This window comes from Mastigoproctus giganteus, chromosome 1 (assembly GCF_048544385.1).
Source record: "Mastigoproctus giganteus isolate SK-2022 chromosome 1, ASM4854438v1, whole genome shotgun sequence".
Classification (NCBI taxonomy): Eukaryota; Metazoa; Arthropoda; class Arachnida; order Uropygi; family Thelyphonidae; genus Mastigoproctus; species Mastigoproctus giganteus.
Window position 1 is genome coordinate 31,236,843 of NC_143575.1, and position 13,589 is coordinate 31,250,431.

General features: G+C 36.7%; 1 protein-coding gene across 1 annotated transcript in view; it reads left to right on the forward strand.

Annotated features, from left to right (window-relative positions):
- Cdk5 (Cyclin-dependent kinase 5) overlaps window positions 1–13,589 on the forward strand; it is a 166,600-nt gene that overhangs the window by 19,175 nt on the left and 133,836 nt on the right. Inside the window, exon 2 of the mRNA XM_090379424.1 lies at window positions 7,784–7,872. Within this exon, the coding sequence (XP_090235550.1) occupies window positions 7,784–7,872 (89 nt within the window). The remainder of the gene's footprint in view (window positions 1–7,783; window positions 7,873–13,589) is intronic.

Sequence of the window (13,589 nt, forward strand, 5' to 3'; positions counted from 1 at the left end):
ACGCTTTACTAAAAGAGAAGACTATTGTTACTTATTCTCAGTGGCACACTACCCAGACGGCACCATTTCAAGGCTTGTTTGTATATGTGTGGGATAATAACTCTACTATCCACTTGTCTCTATTAGACTTAAAAAAGCAAAAAGTAGAGGGAAAGTTATAGTAGGAGTGGAAGAAGAAAAGAAACGGTGTAGAGGAATGAAAGGGACAGTAACTCCTACAACTCACACCACTCAAAAACTCATAAATTCCTTGAATAGGCAACGCTTCCCCAGTAGAGAAAACTGTTATTACCTATTCTAAACTCAGTGAATATCAGGCTCCCCTCCTGGTGACTGTTTCAAGGACCATTCTCAGGGTAACTCGGAATTTTTTTTTTTGGCCAGTGCAGCATAAGCCTCAGGCTTCCTTGCGTCATATAGCTAATAATAATAAAAACTTCGCATCTGACCGTATTGTAACTCTCGAGTCTCTTTCTTCCACTACGGACTTTAGTTCAACTCCACCATGTGTAACTCCACCCAATATTTCAGACATTAACCTTGTTCTTATTTTTAGGTGTAGAATATGTTCCTACATTTAGTCTGTGAAATTGTGAAACACCCTGTGTAACACACTGGTCACTGCCACCTAGTGCTTCCTTTACTTAAAGATATTTACACCTAATTCTGTTTTTACACGATAGATACGTTCCTGAAAAATACGTGTAAAAAAAATTCGTGTAAAAAAAGACATTGTATTTATGGAAGAAAAGGCGATTGGTTCCGGATATAAATAATCAGTAAAAATAATTAAAAAAAAACACATAAAAATATTCGTTTTAAGCTTATTATTTTATTTCAACAAAATACACATGTAATAATATGTAATGAAAATGTATTAAAGTAAATTTGTATGCATATGAAATGAAAAAAATTCTTCATGAAAAAAAAAAAAATCTGAAGATTTTATTCATTTTCACTTTCTGATAATAAACAGCGCATACGTTTGCGTACGACTGGAATATCACCAGAAATGTTGTGGACATGGTCTTCTTCCTCTGTTATGAAATTCTTTCTGTGATCTCTTGAGCAAAATCAGCACGAGTCTCCTCTGGTGCTGATGTTTCACCGGTTTTTACGAACGAATTCAGTTATTAATCGTTGTGTTCGTGTTTTGGTTAGGCCGTTATATAATTCTCTGTAAGAGGCTATCAACAACTTCAGTTCACGTTGAAACTTCCCAGCGCGTTCTTCATTAGGGTCATGTTTGACAAAATGATTACCTAATTTTCTGGCCAGTTCCAGACCTTCTTTTATTAAATCTGCATTTAGAACAGGATCATTTTCTTCATTATCACTACGTTCTGTGGGATAAGGAGTCCCAAGGACAACCTCTAATATTTCATCTTCGCTTAGGGCTTTGTCGGTTAACAATTCATCAATATCTTCAAACGATAGATCATCGAATCCTTCTCCACCAATTTTGTGTGCCATTGTAATGATGTTGGGAAATTCGGTCGTATTAGGGATGATGGGATCTTTGCTTTTTACACATTGTGGCCAAACCGCTTTCCAACACGCATTTAAAGTTGCTGGTTTTAATTCAGTTAACGCTAATCCAACTTGATTGATACAATCCATAATTGAGAATTTCTTCCACACATTAATGACTGTTAGTGTTTCATCATTCAGTTTGTTCAGAACGTGTTGGAATGTTCGTTTTACGTAGTATGTTTTAATTGTCGCAATTATACCTTGGTCTAGCGGTTGTATCAAAGATGTAGTATTAGGTGGCAGAAATAAAATTTGTACGTTTGGGTGTTCCAAGACAGGATGGCCGGGTGCATTGTCAAGAAATCAGAAGAACTTTAAATTCGAGACCTTTCAAATTCATATAACATCTGACTTCTGGGGCGAAACATTTGTTGAACCATTCTGTAAAGATAGCAGTGGTCACCCAGGCCTTCTTGTTTGACATCCAGTGAACAGGCAGTTTATTAATATCTACACCTTTCATTGAATGGGTTTAGGGCTCGATTTACCAGCAGCGGTTTCAACATACGATCTCCTGAAGCGTTGGAGGAAAATAACAAGGTCACACGATCCTTAGCTACCTTAAAACCACCAGCAGTTTTCTGCGATTTCGCTACATACGTTCTGTTCGGCATTCGTTTCCAGAAGAAACCAGTTTCATCTGCATTCCACACTTGATCAGGAGTGTATCCTCCATCTTCAATAATTTTTGCAAGTTCCTGCGGGAATACTTTAGTGGCCGATTCATCTGCAGATGCAGTTTCACCTTTAATTTTTATATTAGGAAGAGCATTCCTTTTAAGAAATCCTATCATCCAACCTGTACTCGCAGAAAATTCATACTTTCTGTTTAACTGAGATGAAGTGCTTGGCTTCTTTTCTTTAATCTGTCTGTAAATTCTTAGTGCTGTTTGCTTGATGGCATTTCCATCTACTGGTACTCTTTTTTGTGACTGATCTTCTATCCATATTACCAGAGCCTTTTCCATTTTTTCCTTGACAATATCTCTAGTATATGATGATGATGAATTAACACTTACTTTTGTTCCAGAACATACCGACTTCCTAATTGCAGCTTCATTTTTCTTAATAGTTCTTACGGTAGCTTCATGTACACCAAAATGCTTTCCTACAGACGTAGCCCCTTGTCCAGTTGCAAGACGATCTAAAATTTGAATTTTAAGTTCCAAAGAACTCGCTTTCCTTTTCATTTTGGTAATAGGCGAATTATTCGACATTATATAAGGGCTACCGAAAAATATCTCAATTATAATTAATAAAAAAAGTATGAAAAATTTGTAAACTTACAATTTATTGACTATCGGCAAAATTAATAAATTTATATGTGCACAAATTTCACTAAAGATTCTTTCACTTTGAAATAGAGCTTACTACTAAATGTCTTCCGAAGATACAATGCATGAATACCGTAGATGTGCACCAAATTCAATAAAAACGTTGATGATTCATAGATACCTAGACGTACACATTGGTAAACAAAAGCACGCGTTTCAAAACGCACACACTAGCTATCACACTAATAAATAGCTAATAATCACACTAATCTATTGGTGCGTGCAATATAGAAATGATACTAATATGCCACAAATAAAAAAAAAAATTCTTAGAATTTAGGCAAAAAAAATTCATAGAAATCGTGTTAAATCAAAATGACTCGCGTAAAAAGAGAATGAAATATTTATTTTGAATTCGTGTTAAATCAAAATGACTCGCGTAAAAAGAGAATGAAATATTTATTTTGAATTCGTGTTAAATCAAATTCGTGTAAAAAAAGTTCGTGCAAAAACAGAATTAGGTGTAATTTAACCTAGTCGCTGCTGCTAATCACATCAAGTATTGCTTTCTCTTGTTGCCATCTAGTAAGTCCAGAAGTGTTTTGCCACAAGTTCCAGTCAGTATTTAGATGTCAGACAGAGAAATGCCTACTGATTAAAAAAGTTTCTAAGTTTGAAACTGTTATTAACAAAAGAAATGTTATGCTGAATTAATCACTTTCAGAAGCCATGAGGAATCTGGTTGTTCACTTGATATACAGGGTATTTCATAACTTGTAGGCCCTCCACATTTTTTATTTTTATATGAATTATCTGTTGTTGTGTAGTGGGCATCATGTGGAGGATGTGCATTTTGCTGCCTCTAATGATAGCTTAATATTTATTTCTTTTCTTATTTCATGTTATTGCATTCTAACTTTTTAAGCCATTATTCAAATATATATATATACATATATATATACCCACCGGGTGGTTATAAAATAAGTTTCCCTATTCAGGAGATCCTTGTGTCAAAATGGTTAGAGTTAGATTTGTGAAAATTGGTGGGTGTATCATTTAGGGTATGGGGAAGCGATTTGTAGAAGAAAAAAAAAAATATATATTATTATTAGCCATATGGTGCAAGGCAGCCTGAGACTTATGCTGCACCAGAAAAAAAAAAAAAATTCTGAGTTACCCTGAGAGAGAGAGAGAGAGAGAGTCAGTCAGTCAGTCAGAAGTAGAAGGGAATCGCCAAGAAAATGAAGAATGATGATATCCAGTTGAGGACCCTGGGTGTGCCAAGCCCATACTCATCAGATGTGAGCCCCTGGGGTTGGTTATCTGTTAGATAAAAGCAGAAAGGCCAGTGCCATCATCAATAACCATATGGCTCTAACAAAAAAGGAACGTGCTCTTTTAGTAAAACTGTTCTACCAGAATAATAGTAACGGTAATGCAGTACTAAGTGAATATCGGAAACTTAAAGGTTTGCACAAAGGACCTTTGATGTTAGTGGGGCTTCGAAAACTAATAAAGAAATTGGAAGTGACCAGGGAGTTAGGTGTAATTCCAGGCAGGAGACGACCATGTATCAGTATGGAAGTAGTGGATGAAGTGGCAGTTGCAATGGCCTCCAGGTCAGAATGTGAAACACTACCAGTCAGTAGTACCAGAGGAGTGTCAAGAGACTTGAATCTTCCTTGGTCTACTGTACATAAAGAGCTTCGAATAATTTTATGCTGGTTCCCATACAAGATTTACATAGTGCAAGAACTAAAGTCTTGTGATCAGCAACAACGAATAGACTTTGTTCTATGATTTCTGGCTCATATAGAACTTGATGATACATGGGCTCAAATGATCTTGTGGTCTGTTGAGGCACGTTTCAATCTTCATAGGGCTGTAAATGCACAAAATTGCTGAATATTGGGAACCTCTTGTCCATCTGCTGTGCATGAAAGACCACTACAAAGTCCATACGTTACAGTATGGTGTGGATTCGTAGCAGAGTTTATAATCAGACCATTTTTCTCTGAAGAGTTTACACTTCATGACCCCGTAAGGTATACGGTAACTAGTGCATAATACTGTGCTCTTCTAAGAGATCACATTATTCCCACTCAGCAAGAAAGGCAATGCTTGGAGACAAGTGTTCATGCAAGATGGTGCCCCTCCCCGTGTTGGAGTCAACAAGTGAAGGAACTGCTCCATTCAACATTCAGAAAGATCGCATCATTTCTATAGACTTTCTGCAGTTGTGGCCAGCCCGATCACCAGATCTCAATCACTGTAATTTCTGGCTGTGGGGAATACCTGAAAGACAGAGTTTACCATGGCAGCATACAGATGCTTGTTGATTTCAAAGCAAGCATTAAACAACATGTAGCCAATATCCCCAATGAGATGCTATGTGAAACTGTGCAGCACCATTTTCAGAATGTCATCTCAAGTGAAGGAAAGCACATAGAACAATATCTGTAGATTTCTGTTCTGATATTAAAATCTAATTCTAAATTAAGTATTCCATCTCATGTTTACGGTGCCAATTTCTCCCCTGACAGCGGAAATTTGAACTCATTTTTTTTCTTCTACAAATCACTCCCCCATACCCTAAATGAGTCCCACTGATTTTCACAGTGCTATCTCTAACCGTTTTTTTTCCTGAATAGGGAAACTTATTTTATAACCATCAGTGTGTGTGTGTATATATATATATATATATATACATACATACATACATACATACAGGGTGTCTCAAAAATATTGGTACAAATGTTTAGGGGAGGTAGGTAACATCTAAAGGAATGTGAATCGCATAGGCACGCATAACTGGAAATATCACCGTAAATCGGTAGACGGCGCGGTAGTCGCCACACAAAGAGCATGCATCGATATACAAACTGTGAGCTAGCAGACATGCACCTAGTGTATGTATTAGCACAGAGCAATGGACGAGCCGCTCAACAAATTTAGGGAGAACGCTTCCCAGACAGACATGTACCGGTCCACCATTTGTTTGCGCTTGTGCATCAAAATTTGTGCGATTATGGGTCATTTAGAGGTAACAGGAGTAGTGCGGCAAGACCACGTTCAATGCGAATTCCCGCCATGTGTTGAATGCCGTCCAGAATAATCCTGCTACCAGCACACGTACCGTTGCCTCTGCCTTATGAGTGTCTCATTGCAGTGTACAGCATGTCTGGCGCGATGATTCCTTACACCCCTTTCATCTCCAAAGGGTTCAGTTACTGCTTCCCCCCCAAAATCATCCTGACATGTGGCTTTTGCGCAGTGGTTTCTCCAACAAAGTGTTCAAGACTTGAATTTTCCAGCCCGTGTTTTGTTCACGGATGAGGCTTATTTCACTCGGGAAGGCTTATTCAATCAGCACAATGCTCATGTATGGGCTCACAACAACCCACACCGTGTGCACCCCCATGCGGCACAACATCGCTTTGCAATAAATGTGTGGGCAGGTATGGTCGGTGACTGCTTAGTCTGCTCATATCTGTTACCATCCCGCATGAACTCCGCTAAATATCGGATATTTCTTGAACAAGTTCTACCAGGGTTACTTGATGATGTTCCAGCAAATGTGAGACGCAACATTTGGTTTCAACATGACGGGGCGCCTGTCCATTATGGAAGGTGTGTTCGTGGCCATTTGAACAGGTGTTCTGGGCGTCGATGGATTGGCCGTGGTGGACCCATTGCCTGGCCCCCACACTCACCTGATTTATCGAGCCTTGATTTCTTTCTGTGGGAGCCCCTCAAATCTATCGTGTATGAATCACCTGTGGAGACGGAAATGGATCTCGTGGCAAGACTCGTCTGTGCTGCTGCTACTGTCAAAGAAACTCCAGCTGTGTTCAACCATGTCTGCCAATCCATGCTGCGTCAGTGTCATGCATGCATCGCATCTCATGGTAGAACTTTCGAGAATCTGTTGTAACATCGTGAAATGCATCCATCTTGTACTCCATTGTTAATATTATGTCAAATAAATGTTTTCCACTAATTACTGTCTTGTGTCATTTCTGCTTGTGCCTCTGCTACTACTTTCCCGTGACGTTTTCGGTTATGGGTTCCTATGCGATTCATATTCCTTTAGATATTACCTACCTCCCCTAAACGTTTGTTCCAATATTTTTGAGATACCCTGTATATATATATATATATATATATATATGTTATTTATAGAAATTGAGTTTTCATTGGTAAAAAGTAATCAAATTAATTAAATAATAAAAGAAGCAGACAGATATCTAGTAAAAAATTTATTTTATACTATTGAGCACTCTATGGATTAAAATTCATAACCATTCAGAATCCTACATTTTTTTATGAATTTTTTTAGTTTTCAGGGCCTGATTTGAACCTGAAAGTATGGCCCACATATTATGAAACACCCTATATTAGACTGCCGAACCTATAGTACATGTGACTTACTAGCACTTCATAGCCCAGCGATGGCAAACCAGTGGTGTGCCTGCTACAAGTGGCATGCATATGAAAAATATACTGCCATGTGGCAACTCATAAATAGTTCATACTATAAAAAAAGTATTTTTGTTTGGAGATAAATTTGTTTTTTGTGTGTCATCCACATTTAGCAGCAAACCATAAGTATAAATATGTATGAAATCATGCTACAACAAAGTCTTCATTAGGAACATTTTGCCCCAGAAATCTGTTATTACTTTTTTATAATATTATTAGACTGTCCAATATTTTTAGTCAGTATTTTTGCACTATGGCAAGTGAAAATAGTTATATTTTTCATTCAGCTTATTTTTGGCATTCAGGCCAGAAAAGATTTGCATCTCTTTCAAAACATTAGTTGCCTTTGCCATAATATAAATAATCCAACCCTTCCCAAATTATTATTTCAGTATTATCAGCACTCATTTATTCCAGTTTGTTGAAATCTTTTATATATTTGGTACTTAATTAAAAAGAGAAGAAAATTTGGCTAAATGATTGTTTTTGATTAGGTACTTATGGAACAGTATTTAAAGCTAAAAATAGAGAAACACAAGAGATAGTGGCACTCAAGAGAGTGAGATTGGATGATGATGATGAGGTATGTGATTTAACATGTTGCATGGTGGTTTATTTTTAATAAGTGTATATTAGTAGTTAAATTTTGATTTTTAATGAAAATATCTCTTTTTTTAAAAAATTTTTTATTGGTATTCCATATCTTGTTTCGTAAGGTATGGTTGGTTGGGGATTTATTTAGTGCATCAGCATCTATGGCCATAATGCGCCATGTAAGTTATGAATTGTGTGATAATTATGTTAATAAAATCTTGTGCTTAGCAAATTCTGCTGAAGAGCATTTTCAGGAATACTGGGATGTAAAACTGCTAACATTTATTATAGTAAAAGCTACACAGCCTATGAATTAAATTAGTAAATTGAAGACGACCTTTGATATCCCTAATAACAGGGTGTTCGTTTTAAAGGTAGGCTCACATTATTTGTATTAAGTCCAGTGGTGGGATTCAGCCTGTTCGGCAGAACCGATACCTAATTTTTTGTTGAGTTCGGCGAACCGGTTGTTAAAATGGCACTTTTGATCAGGGTTCTCTCCAAGGTGGGCACCTGGTATTCTATCGTATTTAATCTGCATAGCCTATGCCATTTATTAATTCAGCAAGAAATTTTCGTTTAGTATCGATAAAATTAAGAAAATGTATGTTCTGACTGATGTTTATCAATGGTATAAACATAGTGCTTTGTTTATAAAAGTTTATGATATGACCACACGTGGACAGAACCGGTAAAAATATTCAAATATATAGGCACATATCTGCTCCTGCTCTATAATATATTAAAATAAAACATTTTTAAAATTTTTTTTCAGTAGCCCTTAAAAGGATGAAAAGGCAGCAGAGTTTGACAGATTTTTTCAATAAGAAACCAAAATCAGAATTTGTTGTATTAGAATTGGCCTTGGATTCAGTTACATCACCAACAATTTTCGTTGAACTAATTAAATTGGAAAAACAAGGTGCAGAGACAATATGTTCTTCAGTTATGGAAAGTTTAAATAATGTTGGGCTTACTAAGAACTACCTAGAAAAAAATTTAATAGGATTTTGCTCCAATGGTGCCAGCTTTATTCTTTGGAGAAAATGTGGAGTGAGCACTAGGATTGCAAAAGTTTCCAAACATAATAATATGGCACTGTTTAAATCATTGCCTCCATCTTGTTTTAGATTGATTCGATAAAGGAAATAAAGCAAGTAAATCATTTTAAAATATTTATTGATAGGATATACACTATTTTTCATCAATCCAATAACAACCAAATTGAACTTTCCAAAATATCCGAACAACTTGGAATTGAAATTATAAAGATTGGTAGAGTCTTGGGACCAAGATGGGCTGCCTGTAGCTTAAGGTCAACCCTAGCTGTGTGGCACACTTATCCAGCGCTACATCACTATTTTTATTCAAATGAAAAGTACTTAGGTATGGCTGCCCGTCTTGAAAATATATATTTTATAACTGATTTGGCATTGATGCTTGATATTTTAAATGAAATTTCTCTTCTTTCAAATGCACTGCAAGCAAGAAATATAGACATAATAAAGGTTGAAAAACTCGTGATAAGATCTATTAAAGCATTTCAAATGCTTGGAAAGGAAAAGGGTCCATACGAAAAAAAAGTTGATGAATTAATTACTTCAGAAACCTTCAAAAATATAAAATTTGTAGAAAATCGATTTGTTGGGCTTCCTCGGGAAAGACTTTTAGCAAACATCGTAACAAATTTGAAAAAAAAAGACTAATGGATTGTGAACATTTAAAAGCAAGTTGTAGCCAATTTCAAGATAGGAATAAATTACAATTTCTCAATTTTTTGGAGCCAGATTACTGGAATATTGAAGAAGTACTAGTTCCATGGAAAACAGCTGAAGAACAATTGCTCGTATTTAATGACATTTTTAATTACCAAATTGATATTAATGATTATCGAGATTTCGTGGAAAACGTTTTAAAAAATTCCCAGAATTATGCAATTCCTGAAAGTGTTCAAAGATCTAAAAATATTGTCAGAACAATTGCTGTAAGTTTAGCAGAAGCGGAAAGGGGTTTTTCAAAGATGAACATAATATGTTCAGAGAAGAGAAGTTGCCTAACTGTTTCTAATATATCAAACACAATGACTATTAGACTAATCGGCCTACCTCTAAAGGAATGGGTCCTACTCCTACAGTGAAAAGATAGTTAAGGATAAATCACTCAGCCGATGATGCTCGGATAAAAGCAAAGAAAATTGCAAGTGAGGATGCCAATCAAGAAGCAATATGGAAATATCTTAAATAACAGTTTTATTGTTTTTTGTCAGGTATTATTTAATATTTTTTCATTAATACTTTAAAAAAACTATCTTATAACATAATCTAGTTTTGTGGACCTCTTTTATTGTTCTTATTTAAGTATTAAGTGCATGAAATAAACTACCTTTCGGTATATAGTTTTTTTATACTTAGAACGGAAAAACTCCAGAACACGGTGCCCCTTTGAAAATCACGTCGAGAAGAAGAGGGGGAAAGCAGTGATGTACGGTTCGTAACTCTGCCCGCTCACTGCATTCCCCCTCTTCTTCTCGACAACTGCATGTGGCGAATGTCATGCGACATAACAGTATGGCGGAACTGAAAAACAATGAAATTAACGGCAATACAACAATTTTTTCGGAGCAGCAACCAAAATAATTATACGTAAAAATAACACACTAATTTCTTTTTCAAAATGAAAAAAAATAATGAGACGCAGTAAACGGCCAATTTTCGGCAAATAACTCCCGAAGTCCCGTAAAAAGGTAACCTAAAAACCTAACCAATTTTCATTAAACACAAATGAAAGACAATTAAAAACATAACTCTCATTATACATTTTTTTTCGTCCAACGACTGGTTTTTGCTTGAATCCTTCCCGAAGTCGCGTAAAAACCTAACCTAAAAACATAACCATTTTTCACTAAACACAAATGAAAGACAATTAAAAACGTAACTCCCATTATATATATTTTTTTTTCATCCAGCGACTGGTTTTTGCTTGAATCCTTCGCCTAAAAACATAACCTTTTTTTTGCTAAACAGAAATGAAAGTCAATTAACACGTGCAGCAAACAATAAAATTGCTCTTTGCATAAGTACAAAACGGCAACATAGAATTTTTTTTTTGAAAAGAACGCAATGGACACAATACTAGGTTAATGATACGTGAAAACAACACAGAAATACAAATCAAACTCACCTCATCAGTGGAACAGGATAACGATACAAACTCAGGACCACGAGGCAATTAGCAGCTGAGCACCGTACACAGTAGAACCAGCATTCAAAAGAAAGAATATGTAACTAATTTCGCATTTAGCACTCCAGTGACGTGTCACGTGATGTCCACTTGAAACGAAGAGGGGATGCAGTCAGTAGGCAGGGTCACAACCTGTCAATCAATGCTTTCCCCCGTTCTGACAGCCAATTACAAGGGGGCACCGTATATTGGAGTAAGGCCCTTAGAATGGTCATTAGGGCAGCGAACCGGTTGTTAAATTATTTGAATCCCACCACTGATTAAGTCCAACACTACCAGGTAATGATCTTTGGTGTAAATGTGTGTGAGACTTTAGCGGAGGATGTTATGTTGCTGGAAGAAGTGACACTTTTGCATTTCATGTGTTCAGTTTATCACAATTCATGTTTGAAGTCACATGTGTCATTACTGGTGAATAAATGCCATACTGTGTACCATCAAGAAGCATGTTTTTTTATTGGTATCTTACTTGGAAGCAGCCTTAGAGTGAATTTCAACAAAAATTTATTGAAAAATTCCCTAGCCATTCATGCAAAGCTGCAATTTTCAAGATAACAAAGAGGTTTAATGAATATGGATCAGCTGGTAATAAGAAATGTGAAAGATGAAGTGTTCTCATACATGTCACTTGTCACATGGACAGACAGTTTAGTGATCTCCAAACAAACCTCTATGGAAACTCAGCATTCAGAGGAAGAGATCACTGGGTTCAGCTCATTTTGCTGTAAGAAAACACCTGAAACTGTTTCCATACCAAATTCAAAGTATGCATGAGCCTCAGTTTCGGGATAATGTTAAAAGATTACGGTACTGTTGCTAGTTTAAAAGTTTACTTCACTGTGAAGGTGTTAAAATTGTGGAACAAAATTATTTCACTGACAATGCATGGTTTTACATTAGTGACTATGTAAACAGTCAAAACTTGAAAATATGGAATACTAAATACATATATTTTTTTTGAAAACCTCCTTACATGCCCAAAAAAATCAGTGTTTTGTGTAGGATATCTTGAAGGAGGATAGTTGGTCCTTGAGGTTGTCACAGACATTCTCTCAGATATGCCAGATAAGCTGTACTTACTACCTGTACTGTAGCTAGAAAATACTACAAAAAGTCAAAACAATGTATAGGGAAATAAAATTAAAACACTATGTTTATTTTGGAAGTAAAATTTTAATTCTAACATTCTAAAATGTTATTTTTCTGTTAATTAAGTAATAAAAATTACTAAGTTAACATAAATAAAAGAATCGTCGAAAAATAAAATTGTAACTCATGTGAAAAGTGCCACCCAGGGAGGACCGCCCCCTCTGCCCTCCCCTAGCTAGGCTATTGCTTGCTACTGGAAGTCTAAAACGCTGATGGAACTGATATTCGGGTGACATTCAAGTCAAATCCTCTGCTTGCACCTTCACCGATGGTGGGACTGTTAGTAATCCTCACCAAGCCCATACTCACCAGATGTGAGCCCCTGGATATTTCTAGAGGAAAGTGAAAGAATTTGGCTGCAACAGGATGGGGCAACCTGCCATGCCATACACTCAACTACTGAAATGTTGCTAGAGTTTATTGGAGATTGAACCGCTTTGGCCACCTGTCTCCTGATTTAACAACCACAGACTTCTTTTTATGGGAATTATTAGCATTAGTAGAGGCATTTGATGCAAGAAAGCAAGCATATGCAGCATCAGCCAAAAAAAAAAAAAAAACCACTTCCACTTCACCCCTCTGTTCGTTCAAAATACCTGTCCAGCTAAGCCTTAAACTTATTTAGGCTATCAACCTCCACCACAAGGGATGGGAGTCTGTTCCACCAACCAACCACCCGCTGGCTAAAGGCAAATTTCCGCACGTCAATCCTACATCTGTCTTTCCTCAATTTGAATTTATGCCCTCTTAGGTGATTTTTCTGAGCTAGAGGAAGAATCCCATCAGCATTGAGCATGCTTAAACCATTCAAGGCTTTATACACCTCTATCAGATCACCTCGCTGGTGCCTAGTCTCCAGACACTGTAATTTGCAAAACTTAAGCCTTTCTTCGTAAGAGCACCCCTTTATTCCATTCACTAATCTTGTTGCCCTTCTCTGTACTTGTTCCAGCAGCTCTACATCCTTCTTGAAATGAGGCCTCCAGACCTGTATACAGTACTCTAGGTGTGGCCTGACCATTGCCTTATACAATGGAATAATCACCTCCTTATCCCTGCTGGAAAAATTCCTGAATATCATTGACAATACTCCATGAGCTACTCTTGCAGCCCATCTGCACTGCTCAGAGAACTTCATATCTGCCTGCACAAACATCCCCAAGTCCCTTTCATTCTCTACCACTGTCAGTGTAGTACCACAGAGTTGATACGTTGCTCTGCGGTTGCTGTTTCCCATGTGTAGTACTTTACATTTGTCAATGTTAAACTTCATTTGCCACCTCTCAGCCCATCTGCTCAACCTTTCCAGATCCTGTT